The sequence below is a fragment of the Macaca thibetana genome, chromosome 8 (assembly GCF_024542745.1).
Source record: "Macaca thibetana thibetana isolate TM-01 chromosome 8, ASM2454274v1, whole genome shotgun sequence".
Lineage (NCBI taxonomy): Eukaryota > Metazoa > Chordata > Mammalia > Primates > Cercopithecidae > Macaca > Macaca thibetana.
In genome coordinates, this window is record NC_065585.1 from 4,294,659 (window position 1) to 4,313,280 (window position 18,622).

Sequence of the window (18,622 nt, forward strand, 5' to 3'; positions counted from 1 at the left end):
GGAAGAGCAGGTTGTTCAGTTTCCATGTAGTTGTGAGGTTTTGAGTGAGTTTCTTAATTCTGAGTTCTAATTTGATTGCACTGTGGTCTGAGAGACTCTTTGGTATGATTTCCATTCTTTTGCATTTGCTGAGGAGTGTTTTACTTCCAATTATGTAGTCAGTTTTAGAGTAAGTGTGATATGGTGCTGAGAAAAATGTGTATTCTGTTAATCTAGGGTGGAGAGTTCTGTAGATGTCTATTAGGTCCACTTGGTCCAGAGCTGAGTTCAAGTCCTGAATGTCCTTGTTGATCTTCTGTCTTGTTGATTTTGTCTTATATTGACAGTGGGGTGTTAAGGTCTCCCGCTATTATTATGTGGAAGTCTAAATCTCTTTGTAGGTCTCTAAGAGCTTTATGAATCTGGGTGTTCCTGTATTGGGTGCATATATATTTAGGATAGCTAGCTCTTCTTGTTGCATTGATCTCTTTACCATTGTGTAATGCCCTTCTTTGTCTTTTTTGATCTTTGTTGGTTTAAAGTCTGTTTTATTAGAGACTAGGATTGCAACCTCTGCTTTTTTTTTTTTTTTTTTTTTTTTTTTTTTGCTTTCCATTTGCTTGGTAAATATTCCTCCATCCCTTTATTTTGAGCCTGTGTGTGTCTTTGCACGTGAGATGGGTCTCCCAAATACAGCACACCAATGAGTCTTGACTCTTTATCCAGTTTGCCAGTCTGTGTCTTTTAATTGGGACATTTAGCCCATTTACATTTAAGGTTAATCTGGGACACAGCTAAAGCAGTGTTCAGAGGGAAATTTATAGCACTAAATGTCCATAGGAGAAAGCAGGAAAGATCTAAAATTGACACACTAACATGACAATTAAAAGAACTAGAGAAGGAAGAGCATACAAATTCAAAAGCTAGCAGAAGACAAGAAATAACTAAGATTAGAGCAGAACTGAAGGAGATAGAGGCACAAAAAACCCTTCAAAAATCAGTGAATCCAGGAGCTGGTTTTTTGAAAAGATTAACAAGATAGACTGCTAGCCAGATGAATAAACAAGAAAAGAGAGAAAATCAAAGAGACACAATAAAAAATGATAAAGAGGATATCACCACTGATCCCATAGAAATACAAACTACCATCAGAGAATACTATAAACACTTGTATACAAATAAACTGGAAAACCTAGAAGAAATGGATAAATTCCTGGACACACACACCCTCCCAAGATGAAGTCGAATTCCTGAATAGACCAATAACAAGTTCTGAAATTGAGGCAGTAATTAGTAGCCTACCAACCAAAAAAAAGCCCAGGACCAGACAGATTCACAGCTGAATTCTACCAGAGGTACAAAGAGGAGCTGGTACAATTCCTTTTGAAACTATTCCAAACAATGGAAAAAGAGGGACTCTTCCCTAACTCATTTTATGAGGCCAGTATCATCCTGATACCCAAACCTGGCAGACACACAAGAAAAAAAGAAAATTTCCTCGAACATCAGTGCGAAAATCCTCAATAAAATGCTGGCAAACTGAATCCAGCAGCACATCAAAAAGCTTATCCACCATGATCAAGTCAGCTTCATCCCTGGGATGCAAGACTTGTTCAGCATACGCAAATCAATAAACATAATCCATAACATAAACAGAACCAATGGCAAAAACCACATGATTATCTCAATAGATGCAGAAAACGCCTTCAATAAAATTCAACACCCCTTCATGCCAAAACTCTCAATAAACTAGTTATTGATGGGACATATCTCAAAATAATAAGAGCTATTTATGACAAACCCACGGCTAATGTCACTGAATGGGCAAAAGCTGGATGCATCCCCTTTGAAAACCGGCACAAAACAAGGATGCCCTCTCTCACCACTCATATTCAACAAAGTATTGGAAGTTCTGGCCAGGGCAGTCAGGCTAGAGAAAGAAAGAAAGGGTATTCAGATAGGAAGAGAGGAAGTCAGATTGTCTCTGCAGATGACATGATTGTGTATTTAAAAAACCCCATCATCTCAACCCAAAATCTCCTTAAGCTGATAAGCAACTTCAGCAAAGTCTCAGGATACAAACTCAGTGTGCAAAAATTACAAGCATTCCTATACACCGATAATAGACAAACAGCCAAATCATGAGTGAACTCCCATTCACAATTGCTACAAAGAGAATAAAATACCTAGGAATCCAACTTACAAGGGATGTGAAGAACCTCTTCAAGGAGAACTACAAACCGCTGCTCAAGGAAATAAGAGAGGATACAAACAAATGGAAAAACATTCCATGTTCATGGATAGGAAGAATCAATATCGTGAAAATGGCCATACGGCTCATAGTAATTTATAGATTAGATGCTATCCCCATCAAGCTCCCATTGACTTTCTTCACAGAATTAGAAAAACCTATTTTAAATTTCATATGGAACCAAAAAAGAGCCTGCATAGCTAAGACAATCCTAAGCAAAAAGAACAAAGCTGGAGGCATCATGCCACCTGACTTCAAACTATACTACAAGGCTACAGTATACCACACAGTATGGTAGTGGTACCAAAACAGATATCATGGTACTGGTACCAAAACAGATAGACCAGTGGAACAGAGGCCTCAGAAATAACACCATACATCTACAACCGTCTGATCTTCGACAAACCTGACAAAAACAAGCAATGGGGGAAAGATTTCCCTATTTAATAAATGGTGTTGGGAAAACTGGCTAGACATATGTAGAAAATTGAAACTGGATCCCTTCCTTACATCTTATACAAAAATTAAATCAAGATGGATTAAAGACATAAATGTAAGACCTAAAACCATAAAAACCCTAGAAGAAAACCTAGGCAATACCATTCAGGACATAGGCATGGGCAAAAACTTCATGACTAAAACACCAAAAGCAATGGCAACAAAAGCCAGATTGACAGATGGCGTCTAATTAAACTAAGAGCTTCTGCATGGCAAAAACAAACCAAAAAAGCTATCATCAGAGGGAACAGGCAACCTACAGAACAGGAGAAAATGTTTATAATCTGTCCATCTGACAAAGGACTAATATCCAGAATCTTCAAAGAACTTTAATTTACAAGAAAAAAACAATCCCATCAAAAAGTGGGTGAAGGATATGAACAGACACTTCTCAAGAAGACATTTATGTGGCCAATAAACATATGAAAAAAAGCTCATCATCACTGGTCATTAGAGACATGCAGTTCAAAACCGCAATGAAATACCATCTCACACCAGTTAGAATGGCGATCATTAAAAATTCAGGAAACAACAGAAGCTGGAGAGGATGTGGAGAAATAGGAACGCGTTTACACTGTTGGTGGGAGTGTAAATTAATTCAACCATTGTGGAAGACAGTGTAGCAATTCCTCAAGGATCTAGAACCAGAAATACCATTTGACCCAGCAATCCCATTATTGGGTATATACCCAAAGGATTATAAATCATTCTATAAAGACACATGCACACGTATGTTTATTGCAGCACTGTTCGCAATAGCAAAGACTTGGAACCAACCCAAGTGCCCATCAATGATAGACTGGATAAAGAAAATGTGGTGGCCGGGCGGTGGCTCACGCCTGTAATCCAAGTACCTTGGGAGGCTGAGGCGGGTGGATCGCCTGAGGTCAGGAGTTCAAGACCAGCCCTGACCAACATGGCAAAACCCCATCTCTACTAAAAATACAAAAATTAGCCATGCGTGGTGGTGTGCGCCTGTAATCCCAGGTACCCAGGAGGCTGAGGCAGGAGAATCACTGGAACCCGGGGGCCAGAGACTGCAGTGAGCCAAGATTGTGCCGTTGTACTCCAGACTGGGTGACAGAGCAAGACTCCCATCTCAAAAAAAAAAAAAGTGGCACATATACACCATGGAATACTATGTAGCCATAAAAAAGGATGAGTTCATGTCCTTTGCAGGGACATGGATAAAGCTGGAAACCATCATTCTCAGCAAACTAACACAGGAACAGAAAACCACTCAAAGTGGGGGATGAACAGTGACAACACATGGACACAGGGAGGGGAACATCACACACCCAGGGCCTGTCACGGGGTCGGCGCAGGTAGGGGAGGGATAGCGTTACGAGAAATATTCCTAATGTAGACGACGGGTTGATGGGTGCAGCAAACCACCATGACATGTGTATACCTATATAACAAACCTGCACGTTCTGCACCTGTATCCCAGAACTTAAAAGTATTTTTTTTTAAAAAGCCAGATCTCGCTTTCTTGCCCAAGCTGGAGTTCATTGAGCATGATTTTAGTTCAATGTAACCTCCAGTTCCTTCTATTGAGTTTTCTGAGCTCTTCATAGATTCTGGTTATTAATCCATTGTCAGATGGGTAGTTGCAAATACTTTCTCCCATTCTGTTTGTTGCCTTTTTGCTTTGTTAATTGTGTCTTTTGCTGTGCAGAGGCTTTTTATCTTGATGTAATGCCATTTGTCTTTATTTTTGCTTTAGTTGTCTGTATTTTTGAGGTCTTATATTGAAAAATTCTTGTCGAGATCAGTGTCCAGAAGTGTTTCCCCAGTATTTTCTTATAGTAATTCCATAGTTTCAGGTCTTAGAGTTGAGTCTTTAATTCCATGTGGATTTGCTATTTTGTGTATGGTGAGAGAGAGAGAGAGATGTAATTTCATTGTCCTGCATACAGTTATCCAGTTTTCTCGGCACCAGGTATTAAAGGAACTATCATTTCCCCATTACGTGAACTCGGAGGCTTTCTCAAAAATGAATTGGTTGTAAATGTATGGATTTATATTTGAGATCTCCAGAGTTTCATTGCTCTATGTGTTTTTATGCCAGTACCATGCTGATTTGGTTACTATAGCTTATTGTAACTTTTGAAGTCAGGTAGTGTAATGTCTCCAGCTGTGTTCTTTTTGCTCAGGATTGCTTTGGCTATTCAGGGTCTTTTGTGGTTCCATATAAATTTTAGGATTTTTTTTTTTTCCTGTTTCTGTGAAGAATGTCATTGGTATTTTTATAGGGATAGCATTGAATCTGTAAATTGCTTTGGGTATTGTTGCCATTTTAACAATATTATTTCTTCCAATCCATGAACATGAAATATTTTTCAATTTTTTTGTGTGTGTCCTCTTCAGTTTCTTTCTCTTCTTTTCTCTTTTTGAGACAGTCTCACTTCATCACCCAGGCTGGAATTCAGTGGCACAGTCTCGGCTCATTGCAACCCCCACCTCCCGGGTTCAAGCTATTCTCGTGGCTCAGCTTCTCAAGTAGCTGGGATTACAGGCATGTGACACCATGCCTGGCAAATTTTTGTAATTTTAGTAGAGTTGGGGTTTCACCATGTTGGCTAGGCTGGTTGTGAACTCCTGGCCTCTAGTGATGCGCCTGCCTTGACCTACCAAAGTGCTGGGATTAAGGCATGAGCCACCATACCGAGCCCCTCTTCAATTTCTTTCACCAATGTTTTATAGTTTTCCTTATATAGATAATTTACTTCTTTGGTTAAATTGACTCCTAGGTATTTGATATTTTTTGTAGCTGTTGTAAATGTGATTGCTTTCTTGATTTATTTTATACATTGTTCGTTGTTGGTGTATATAAATGCTACTTATTTTCATATGTTGATTTTGCATCCTGCTACTTTACTGAATTTATCAGTTCTAAAAGCTTTTTGGTGAAGTCTTTAGGTTTTTCTAAGTATAAGATCGTGTCATCTGTCAACAAGACTAATTTGACATCTTCCTTGTCAATTTAGATATCCTTTATTTCTCTTGCCTAATTGCTCTGGTCGGGACTTTCAGTACTGTGTTGAATAAAAGTGGTGAGAGTGGGCATCCTTGTATTGTTTCAGATCACAGAGGAAAGGCCTTCGCTTTTTCCCTCAGCTTGATGTTAGTTTGTGAATTTGTCGTATATGGCCTTCTATTATTTTGAGATACGTTCATTCTATACCCTGTTTTTTGGGAATTTTTATCATGAAGGGATGTTGAATTTTATCAAATGCTTTTTCTTCATCTATTGAGATGAGACCGTATGGTTTTTTCTCCTTTGTTCTGTTAATGTGATATATCACATTTATTGATTTGTATATGTTGAACTCTCCTTGCATCCCTGGGATGAATCCTACTTGATCATGGTAATTGATCTTTTGAACATGTTGTTTAATTCAGTTTGCTAGTATTTCATTGAGGATATTTGTGTTTACGTTCATCAGTGATGTTGGCCTGTAGTTTTCTTTTTTTGTTGCATCCTTGTCTGGTTTTGTTATCAAGGTAATACAGCCCTTGTAAAATGATTTTGGAAATATTCTCCCCTCTTCAATATTTTTGAGTAGAAGAGTTTGCAGTAGAATTGGTATTACTTCTTAAAATACTTTTTGTAAAATTCATCAGTGAAGCCATCAGGTTGTGGGCTTTTCTTTGATGGGAGACTCTCTATTACACCTTGTATCATTGACTCATTAATTGGCTTATTGAGGCTTTCTGTTTCTTCATGGTTCAATCTTGATAGGTTGTATGTGTCCAAGAATTTATCAGTTTCTTCCAGCTTTTCTAATTTGTTAGCAAATATTGTTCATCGTAGTCTCTTTAAGAGTCTTTGTATTTCTGCAATAATGGGTATAGTGGCTGAGTTTCAAGAAAACCAAGGGAATCTTGGTTAACTCTTTTTGGTTTATTTTTCTTTTGGTAATTGTCTTTTATTTCCTGGCCTAGAAAGTCCCTTAGCCAGAGTCAGAAGCCCACCTAGATTCAAGGGGAGGAAATACAGATTCCATGTATTAACAGAAAGTGTATCAAAGTCACATTGGAAAAAGGGCATATTAAACATTAAGTAATTTAATGTTAGCTGCTTTGTCTAGTAAAATTAATTTAGAAAATTTAGGTTAGCTTTTTATGAGAAAATAAAATCAAGTGTTATAGAAAAGACCAAAATGATTGAGAAGATAACTTTTATACCAGTTTAGTTTAAGGAGTCACTTTAACTAGAAATATTACCCAGATTCTTAAAGCTCTTCAAGTTAGGTCATAATTTCTTTTAATTTAGCTGTCTCAATTTGCTTTCCTTTGCTTATTCTCACTTATTCTAACAGCAAGCTACTCGTCTTTTTGACACTCTCCCTCCCTTTACAGCTTCAGCAAACATCTCAAGTTTTATTAAAGGGTAAGTGTACTTAAAGCATAATGAGGTGGTTCTCTTGGTGGGATCTTAACATGTACAGTAATTATAAATGAGGTAATTCTGGAGTAAAGAGTAGGGTGTTTATTATGTTCGTTGCATTTTTTCCCCCTTTTTTGTATGTGCTGCTTTATGTAGCATTACATCAGGTTGTGGGTTGAGCCTTGGAACTTAACTCCAGAGTTTATTAACACTTGTTTCTTCACATCTGGACTTGGAACTGCCCTATTTCTTCAAGAGAAGAAGAAAGAGTTAGGCACTGAGAACCCTTGATATGTTTCCTATGTTAATTAAAGGGAGAACTAAAGTTGTAGACAGCTGAGCAGCAATTATTGACATTCCATCTTCTCTCCCATTCCAGTCCGCATTTGGTCTCTTGCCTACAGTGATTTAAACTGGGCAGCCTGGCTGAGCTAGGACTCAGTAAAGTGCAGTCAGCAGACTAGTATTGGTGCTGGAACTGTTAACAGCTTAGGACAAGATAAGGAAATTTGGTGTAAGCATCTAGACACCTTACGGCAATTTGATAGTGATTTTATGTCGAAATTCTAATGACGGAAATTTTGTGTTTGGCTTAGGTATGTCTTTTTTTAAAAAAAACTTCATTTTTCTAGAAATTCCTTTTCATTGTATTTTACAAAAGAATTGGTCTGTGATAGGTTGGAAATTAAAACTGGTTCTTCATCACAGATGAGAAGGACTGGTCTAAGCCATGTAAAAACAGTTTTTGGTTTTAAAATCTTTTCATTTCTGCTTTGATAATTTATTGAAAAAGATATTCTGTAGTGTGCAAAAGTGGCAGATCTCTGTGAATAATTAATCTTGAAAAGTTTTTAAAAATGTAATTGGTCACAGAAACAGAAGGGCTACGATAACAAAGCCCTGTGAAAAGATTACCTTTCCATGGTGAGGGGGTGAAAGACGTTCTTCATTTAGAGACAGACAAAGAATTGGCAGCCCCAGCTGTTCAACTTTAGCCAAGGATCAGAAACAAATACAGAACCACACAAACAACACAGGGAAGTCTGTTAATTGGTAGAAACAGAATAGTCATTGTAGCAGAAAGCAACTCTTGAAACTTGTCATTCTGTAGTTGAGGCCATTTTTTTGAACTGACCAACCCGTGATGAGTGCCCAAAGAGGTGACCCAGATGCCAGGATCTCAGAACCCTCAAGACCAACAAAAAGACAAACATGAAGACATGTGAATGCCACCAACAGGGTACTTGGGAGGATAACAGCATGAGGCACAGACCTTCCTGGAGAGAGTTGAAGAAGGCCTGATGGCAAATATATTGCCTATTTGAGAATTTATAGCACAGATCAGATTTTGACAAGCAGATAAAACATTAAAGTGTAAAACAAAATAGCATTCTTTTTTTATTTTTATTTTTTTCTTTTGCTAAGTTCTGAAAGGATAGGAGCAAAATCACATTCTATAGTGGAAAACTGCTTCATTCTGGTAACATTGCAACAGAGGTTTATCTTGTAAAAAATGTTTTGGCCTAGTTTTTGAAGATAAATGATAGTTTTATTTGTTCTTTCCTAACCTTTATGTTTTACTACCCCACCCTTTTTTTGGGGGTGTGGGGCAGCTATGGTACTTGGCAGTGACTTCTAAAACAATGCTGTATGCAAGTGGTAATGGTGGGCATCCATGTCTTATTTCCAGTTTGGGGAGGGGAAATTTTTTTCGTACTAGAACAATGCTGTACGCAAGTGGTAACAGTGGGCATCCATGTCTTATTTCCAGTTTGAGGAGGGGAAATTTTTTCCCACTAGTATTTACATTTCATATAGATACTCTTCATCAGATGTACGAAATCTCATCCTATTTCTAGTTTGCTACGAGTTTTTATCATGAGTGGTTGGTAAACTTTATCATATGTGTTTTCTGCATGTATCAAGGTAACTGGCTGTTCTTTCTGAAAATGTGGTAAATTACACTGATTGCTTTTTGAATGAATACCTTTCTTTTATTCCTAGAGTAAACTTTTGGTCATGACATGTTATTCCTTTAAAATATTGCTGGATTAAGTATGCAAATTGTTAAGATTTTTGCATCTGTGTTTATAAGAAAGGTAGACTTATATCATTTCTCATCCTGTTCTGTCAGGTTTTGATATCACTGTTCTGCAGGTGTCATAAAACAAGTTGGAAAATGTTCTGTATCTGTTTTCTGGAAGAATTTGTGTAAGATTAACATTTCTTAATTTGTTGAAAGAATTAAAATGTTCCTTTGTGGGGAGGATTTTAGATGGACTATTTTAAATAGAACAGTCTAGTTTCATTTTATATTGTTTCATTTTGCTATGTTGTGTTTTGCAAGGAATTGTGCTTATCTAAATTTTCAAATTCATTGGCATAAAGTTATTAATAATCCCTTATTGTATTACTCATTATCTCTTACCTCTTATTATCTTCTCCATTATTGATGTTGCTAGTTTCTCCTGACTCATTTTATCTTTGATCAGTCTTTCGAGAGGTGTATCAGTTTTGTTTTTTAGAAGAGTAACTTTTGATTTTGTTTTGCTTTTAAGTTGTCCTTTTAAATATGCATTCTTCTTTTAATTAAAAAATTTTCATTGGTACATAGTGGGTATATATATAAATTTATGGGGTACATGAGATGTGTTCATATAGGCATACAGTGCATCATAATCACATCAGGCTAAATGGGGTATCCATCACCTCAAACATTTCTCATTTTTTTGGTGTTACAAACATTCTAATTATACTCTTAGTTATTTTTAAATGTACATTTTTGTTGGCTGTAATCCATAGTTGTGCTACCAAATACTAGATGTTATGCATTCTCTTTTTCTGTAAATTAACCATCCTCCCTTCACAGATGTATATTCTTAGAGATACTCAACTATCACTTCTAATACATGAATTTAAATATGTAATTTTTTTTTTTTTTTTTTTAAAGGAGACAGGGTTGTGCTCTGTTGCTCAGGCTGGAGTGCAGTGATACAGTCATAACTTAAGCTCTGGGGCTTAAGCAGTCCTCCTGCCTCAGCCTCCCAAGGAGCTGGGACTATAGGCACACACCACCATGCCCAGCTAATTTTAAAATTATTTTTAGGGATCTCACTGTGTTGCCCAGGCAGGTCTTGAACTTCTGGCCTCAAGCTGTCCTCCCATCTCAGCCTCCAAAAGTGCTGGGATTACAGGCATGATTCCCTGTGTCCTGCCAAACATATAGATTTTACTCTAAGCATAGCTCTGTCTACTTTCACAGTTTTGATATTTCTTTTCAGTGCATTATTTAATTCAAAATACTTTTGAGTCTCTTTTCGACTTAAAGGGTTACTTGAAATACACTGCTTAATTTCCTGACAATGGAACATTTTCTAGTTATTTTGTAATTGTTGTCTAGCCTAATGCTAGACACAGAATATACTTTGAATAATTTTAGTCCCTTGATATTTATTGAATCTTGCTCTTTCACTCAGCATATGGGCAACTTTAGAAAATATTTCTTGTGTACTTGCAAAGATTATGTATTATCCTATTAGGTATAGTGTCAGTTAGATCAGATTTGTTCATCGTGCTCTTCAGATCTTCTATAGGGTACCAAAAGTTATAAGGGTGTATTCATGTATACTCAGAAGTGCCACCCCATTCCTGCACTTTCCATCTTGGTCACACCTCTCCCATGTGTAACCAATCTCACTGGACTCCCATTTCTACTTTATGGAGTTATTTTGCACATATGAGCAGACACATTTGTATTTTCCTATTTTCCCCATTTTATTCAAAAGGTATGCTGTGGCTGTGATTTGCACTTTGGGTTTTTAACTTAATAAATCCTGGAAATCATACTTAGTCAATTATAGGGCTCTTCTTTCCTTTCCCCCCACCCCCAACAGATTCATAGTACTCCATTATGGGAATGTACCATAGTTTATTCCATTAGTCTCCCATGAATGGGCATTTAGGTGTTCCCTAATACTTTGCAAGGCTGCAGTGAATAACCTTATGCATATGTATTTTCATGTTGTTGTTAAACATATCTCTTCACTTGGGATGATTATAACAAAATACATAAACTGGGTGGCTTATAAACAACAGAAACTTATTTCTCACTGGTCTAGAGGCTGGAAGTCCTAGATAAGAGTGACAGTATGGTGGAGTTCTGGTGAGGGCCCTTTTTTCCGGGTTTCAGACTGTGGACTTAGATGCTCAGGCATATCTCTGGAGAGCAGAGACAGGAAGCATGCTCTTGGACTTTCACAAGGACACTAATCCCATTCATGAGGGCCTCACCATTATGACCTCATCTAGTCCACATTGCCTCCAAAAGACCCTACCTTGTAATAGCATCACATTGGGGAGTATGGTCTCAACTTACTAATTTTGGGAGCACACAAATGTTTAGTTTGTAACAGTGTATCTTTTCATAAATTTCTAGAAGTGGAATTGCTGGATCAGAAGGCACATGTAGTTTTGTTATTGTCAAATTCCTCTTTATCCATATGATAGAAAATTCACATTCCCATGAGTAGTGTATGAGAGTTCCTGTTTCCCTGCATCCTTACCAACGGACAGGGTACTGCTGTGACCTTTTTAAAAAATCGACAGTTGTTTATGTATTTGTATTTTCACAGAGGTAAAATTCCCATAACATAAAATTTACCATTTTAACAACTTCAAAGTGTACAATTGAGTGTTTTTTAGTATATTCAACCATCACCATGATCAAAATTCAAACCATTTCTCTCATCCCCAAAAGAAACTCCTTACCTATTAGCAGTCATTCCCAACTCTGCCCTACCCCTAGCCACTGGCAGCTGGTAATCTTTCTTCTCTATAGATTTGTGTATTCCTTCATATAAGTGGAATCACAATTTGTGATCTTTCATGTCTGATTCCTTTGTAGTATAATGTTCTCAAGGTTGCTCCGTGCTGTAGCATGTATCAGTGCTTCATTTCTTTTTTTGCTGAACAATATTTCATTGTTGGGTATACCACATTTTGTTAATCTGTTTATCCAGTGAAAGATGTGGATATTTGGGTTATTTTCACTTTTCAGTGTTGTGGGTAATGCTGCTGTGAACATTCACATGTGAGGGTGTTTCATTTTGTTTTATCTCAGGGTCTCTCTCTGTCACCTAAGCTGGAGTGCAGTGGCATGATTACAGCTCACTGCAGCCTCGACCTCCTGGGCTCAAGCAAGCCTCGGCCTCCCAAGTAGCTGGGACTACAGGCACATACCACCATGCCCAGTTAATTTTTGTGGTTTTTGTAGAGATGGGGTTTTGCCATGTTGCCCAGGCTGGTCTTGAACTCCTGAGCTCAAGCAATCCACCTGCCTGAGTCTCCCAAAGTGCTGGGATTACAGGCATGAGCCAGTATGCCCAGCCGTGAGTTTTTATTTGGACATACATTTTCAGTTCTTTTGGGCGTATGTCTACCTAGAAATGGAATGGTAGGTGCACATGTTAACTCCGTGTTTAACCTTTTGAGGAGCTGCCAAACTATTTTCATAGCAGTTGCACCATTTTATACTCTTCCAGCAATGTAGGAAGGTGCCAGTTTCTTCACATCCTTGCCTACACTTGGTATATCTTTTTAATTAATTGGATTGTCTTTTGCATTCTTTTCTATCATTTCCCCCCTCATTTTAAAAGAATTTCTGTATATATATAGGGTATTAGCTTATTTCTGTGATATATGGTACATGTGTTTTTCTTTTGTGTTTTTGGCATCTTTTGACTTGGTTTATGGTTTTCCTTTTACTGTGCTGTCATATCATTTTTTTTTTTAACTAATTGGAAAGTGATTTGGATGAAAAGATGTTATTTGTGCTTTGTTTGATACCAACAGAGGGTTGGCCCTTTTCTTTGCTGGGCAGATAGTGGGGAGCTGACAGGGTCTGGCTCTGTCCCCCAGGCTGGAGAGCAGTGGCACGATCTCGGCTCATTGTAACGTTCCCCTACTGGGTTCAAGTGATCCTCCCACCTCAGCCTCCCAAGTAGCTGGGACCACAGGCTTGCGCCACAACTCCTGGCTCTTTATTGTATTTTTTTGTAGAGATGGGGTTTTGCCAAGGTGGCTAGGTTGGTCTTAAACTTTTGAGCTCAAGCAGTCTGCCTGCCTCAGCCTCCCAAAGTGTTGGGATTATAGGCATGAGCATCTGTGCCTGGCTGGATCTGTGGTTTTGTGTTTGTGTGTGTGTTTGTTTTGAGACAGTCTTACTCTGTGGTCCAGGCTGACGTGCAGCAATGTAGTCAGAGCTCACTATAGCCTCAACCTCCTGGGCTCAAGCTGTCCTCCCACCTTAGCCTCCTGAGTAGCTGGGACTACAGGAACACACTACCATGCCCAAGCTAATTTTTGTATTTTTTAGTAGAGACAAGGTCTTGTCATGTTGCCCAGGCTGGTCTCAAACTCCTGGGTTCACGCAGTCTTCCCGCCTCAGCCTTCCAAAGGGCTGGGATTACAGGCATGAGCAGTCATACCTGGCCTGCCATGATGGATCTGAGCAGGTATTGTACTCCAGGTTTACAAAGTTCCCTTTGCTTCTGCACCCAGCTGTTCTCATTGCAAGCCTGGGAATGTCCTGATATTATTCTGGTTTATTCCTGAGGTCTTACTCCTGTTTTCTAAATGCTTTCACTGTTTTGAGAGGCTCCTTCTCAGCTCAGGTTCAGGATTCAGTAACTGTCTTCAGGAGACAACCCGCAGAGTGTTTGACACAGTCTCCACCCTTCCTTCTCACCAGAATCCAAGATTTGATCTCTTGCTGCCAAAAGCTCTGCTGGTTTCTCTCCCATTAGTAGACTTTTCCTGGCCCTTCAAGCTCTGAAGGGCTCAGAATTGGCAAATGCCCTGTGGGAAAAAGCAGCCAGTTGTTAAGTATCATTTCCCGTCTTCATCTGTGTCACTCATTGTCTTGGTTGCCTCAGAATGTCTTCGTCTTGAGCCCTTCAAACATTGTTTGGGTTAAAAAGATTTTTAATCTGGATTTTCGTTTTTCTCAGTGGGTGTTCAGGCTTGTGCAGGCTATTTCTTCACACTCAAATAGAAGCTCTTTATCACACTTAAAAAATGTAATTGTGCATGCTTTTTTCATTTTGTTTTCAGTTGCTCTCTGTCTGATTCTCCTGTTAACAGTGAGTTGGTTAAGCCAGGGACCTTATTTTAATTATAGTGTTGTTAATCACCAGTGTGTAGTATATGTAATGACATTCATTGAATTTGTATTATACGAAGAAAGAACTTTTCTCTTAGGTAAAAGTTTTCAAAAGTAGGCAGCAAATTCACAAATATGGCTTTGCTATGAGATTTTCCAACAAATATAAAGGCTATGATAATAAAAGGGGTGGGGATGGGGGTGTTATATTGTTTGTAGATACTTTTTGACACAGCTGAAATTGGAGTCCTGGCCTTTTAATAATTTGTTTAACAAATATTTATTCTGTAAATCAGGTCCTACTCTGGGTGTGGGGAGAGATAGCGATTATTTTAGTGGGTTAGGTCTCTATTCTCCTCAGGCTCCTTCTGCATATAACTTGAGAGAGTATAGGACATTTCGTATAAACATCAACATATCACATTGTAATTGGTAGATTTCAAGTATTATACACCAAAAATTATTTTGTTCTCTTAACAGAATATGACAGATACCTAGCATCTAGCAAAATAATGGCAGCTGCTTACCTTGACCCCAACTTGAATCACACACCAAATTCGAGTACTAAGACTCACCTGGGTACTGGTATGGAACGTTCTCCTGGTGCGATGGAGCGAGTATTAAAGGTCTTTCATTATTTTGAAAGCAATAGTGAGCCAACCACCTGGGCCAGTATTATCAGGCATGGAGATGCTACTGATGTCAGGGTAAGTACATTTTTCCATGAGACATCTTTAATGTTTATTTAGGTTAAAATTTAATGGCGTGTATGAAAAAAGATAGTGTAATAATTTTCATTTAACTTATCAGGGACTTTTCATATTACAGAAACGTTATTTTTAAGATTTGTTAGTTAATATGTGACTGACCAGAGTTCTAATTGTTGTAAAGTTTCTTAGAAAAATAGTGACTGAATCATATTTTAGTCATAAAATGCCATTGACTTGTTTTTCCCTCGTAGGTTTCTTTTTTTTAACTCTTGGGTGAGTACTAGGAAACAGTGCAACTAAAATAGCCTCTAATAACTCAAGAAATAAACTACTTTTCTAGAAAGTGTAATTTTGAAGGTATTTGCATGATTTCAGATAGGATAATTTCTTTTAAAACTCTTGAACATATGCTGTGTGTCAGACACTGTGCTAGGTTCTGAAGATGTGAAAGGTCCCTGTGAAGTCCTTGATCTTACAGCTTAGAGCCTGTAGAGGGAGAGACATCATGAATGTGACTATAGTACAGTGCAGAAATGCCTCACGGGAGTTGTTGTGGAAGCTTGGAGGAATAATACCTTTTAAATGTAGAAGTTAGTACTGGAAAGTATTTCCTTTAGGTCTGGGAAGTGAGTAAAGATAGTGATACAGAATTATGGGAGAAGAGCATGCTAGGCAAAGGTAACTACATCTCCCTGAAAGTGGGGAATGAGAAGGTAGCACTGTGATTTCAGAAAGCTGAGTTCAGTATTTGCTTAGGTGAAGTGTTAAATACCTCCTCTTTCTTCCCCTCTCCACCTAGTCTCTATTCATCTTTAAGGAGTAGAAGTTTCCGTGACAAGGAAGTTTAGATACGTCTTTTTTATTTTCTTTCTTTCTTTTTTCTTTTTCTTTTTTTTTCTTTTTACAGTAGCTGAATTAATTAATTTACTACTCTCTAACTTACATGCCCTTATTATTTTTAACCAAAGCAAAGGGATTGGTAGAATTTAGATTTAAGGCTAAAAGGTCGGGCACAGTGGTCCATGTCTGTAATTCCAGTACTTTGGGAGGCCAAGGTGGGCAGGTCACTTGAGGTCAGGAGTTCGAGACCAGCCTGGCCAACATGGTGAAACCCCATCTCTACAAAAAATACAAAAATTAGCCAGTTGTGGTGGCACATGCCTATAGTCCCAACTACTCAGGAGGCTGAGACAGGAGAAACACTTGAACCCAGGAGGCAGAGGTTGCAGTGAGCTGAGATCGCGCCACTGCACTCTAGCCTGGGCAACAAAGCGAGACTCTGTCTCAAAAAAAAAAAAAAAAAAAGAAAAGAAAAGAAAAGGGATTTAAGGCTAAAGTCTTATCTATAAATTTTACATAATTTTTTGTTACCTCTAAATTTTAATATTAGCGAACCATTTCAAATGGATTATTAAAGATATGATAGCCTCTTTTTTTACAAACTCTTTATGAAGTTGGTTAGCTTTTTTGCTTTTTCTGTTTTTTTCTGCTTCTGTGTTTTACTTTTAACTTTATAAACACTGTCATTTAGTGGAAAGGCCTGAAATGAGGGTCCTTCCGTAAGGTTTTTCAGATAATTCATACTGGAAAGAAATCTTGATGTAACTTGATGTAAGGCTTTTAGTGTATATTCTAGTCTTTGTAGATTTCAGATACAATGAATGAGGAAACTCTTCAATAAAACCATTGTATCAGCCCTAATAAACTTCAGAGCATTCATACAGGAGGCAAACCTTTCGAAGATTATGAATTTGACAAGACATTTAGAAAAAATGTTCAAGACTTACATCAGAAAACTCACCTAGGAAAGAGTGTAACAAATGTGCCATGGTTTTAGTATCAAACTTTCTTCATGTAAGGGGATTACTACCATAGAGCCAGTGTCAATGCAGGCATGTCAGCCTGTAGCCAGTGTTAAAAACTTCCTAGTCTTACATTCATATTGTGAAGAAAAATTTACATCAGATGCAAATGCGTAAGTTATCAGAACTCATTTATCAAACTCGTGAATATCAATCTGATCAAATGTATGTGACCACAAACAAGGTGTTTTATTTCACAGTAATTGGCAAATCATCAGTCAATGATTTTCAGATTGAGGCAGAAAAATCACAGTTGGCATTGAATTCACCATAGCCTTTCCTGGGATAGCATGAGGTTCTCATGATACTGAGTCACTGTAATGGAAGATTGGATGTTATTCATAACCCACTTCCATTGAATGCTTTAATGCTATAACATTTGAAAATGCAATATCGTAATTGTAAATTAATGAGTGGATTTGCACATCTGAAGAACATAAGAGGTATCAGACAAAGGAACATTGTGGTTACAGAGTATTGTCAGGAAAGAGAAAAATGGAAGAAACATGACAGCATTTGAAGGCCTGATGACCTTAGAACAGGAAGTGAGGATTGTAGGATTTAGATTGAAGAATTAGATTAGTAAAGAATCTAAGTATAATTACTTGTCAGAAAGAAACTGACCACTGAATAGCATCAAAGGGCATGCCACACAACTATTTTCTGAAATGATACAGCTTCTTGTTATTCAGGTAGTGAATAATTCGATTCAGTCTTAAACTCATAGCTACATTGTCCATTATCGTAGCCATGTGCAGCTGTTGAGCACTTGAATGTGGCTAGTCTGAATTGACATGTGCTATAGTATAAAAATATATACCACATTTCAAAGAGTAAGAAAACAGAATAAAATATCTCATCAATGTGTTATGATTACATGTTGAATGGTAATACTTTTGATATAGTAGGTTAACTATATTACTGAAATTGAATTCACCTGTTTATTTTTTACTGTGGCTACTAGACATTTTAAAATTACTTATGTGGCTTGCATTATATTTCTGCTGGATAGTTGAGCTCTATAGAAAGCAAATTCTCAGAAAGACTGCTTGGATCAGAAAAACTAAAACCTTTTGAGGAGTTTAAAGATTTGTTTTCACCAAGAATGGATTTTTGTAACATTTCATTGTAGAGGCTTTCTCGTGCTTCACTTAATAAGTATTAGTGCTTTTACAGTTGTGTGTGCTAATTGTATGTTAATTAATGTTTGGTTGTTGAAAAGATTCACAAGATTTCACTGTTTATAGGCAATGTCCATTACAGCGACAGTAGTAAAATGATACTCATTGAAGTGATCTGGAGATCTTGGGTCCAGGCTTCTTGGCCTTGGACATGATTTTTCTGTAGATGTGAAACCATTACTGGCTTATGTGTAAAGCACCTTGGTATGAGGAAGTGGTAGGGATCTGTGAGAGGGTCACACAAGCATCTCCATCTACATAGCCAAGCTCAACCTGTGGACCTCCCCAGGCGCTGCCAAAATCAGATGCACCTTGTCAGTCCAGTTATTATTACAAAATCGCACTGACAAGCTGGTATATTCTGCCCCTTAAACAGCTCAGGATCCCATGATCACAAACATCACTTATCTTGGCCATAGCTTTGGCCAAGTGTCAGTACCGTGCTTCAGGCAGCCCTAGAGATAAGCGTGGGGTCAATCTAGAACAGCCAAGAGAAACCCAGGCTATACAGTGTTGAATAAGACCAGTCATCTAGAAACATGGCAGTGATAATTCAGAAAAAAATGACATAAAATTCCAAATTCTACTG

General features: G+C 37.8%; 1 protein-coding gene across 23 annotated transcripts in view; it reads left to right on the top strand.

Annotated features, from left to right (window-relative positions):
* PTK2 (protein tyrosine kinase 2) overlaps nt 1-18,622 on the top strand; it is a 356,647-nt gene that overhangs the window by 96,422 nt on the left and 241,603 nt on the right. For all 23 annotated transcript variants that reach the window (XM_050801647.1, XM_050801656.1, XM_050801658.1 and 20 more), the window contains one exon: nt 14,761-14,987. In XM_050801647.1, the coding sequence (XP_050657604.1) occupies nt 14,793-14,987 (195 nt within the window). In that variant the 5' untranslated portion in view covers nt 14,761-14,792. The remainder of the gene's footprint in view (nt 1-14,760; nt 14,988-18,622) is intronic.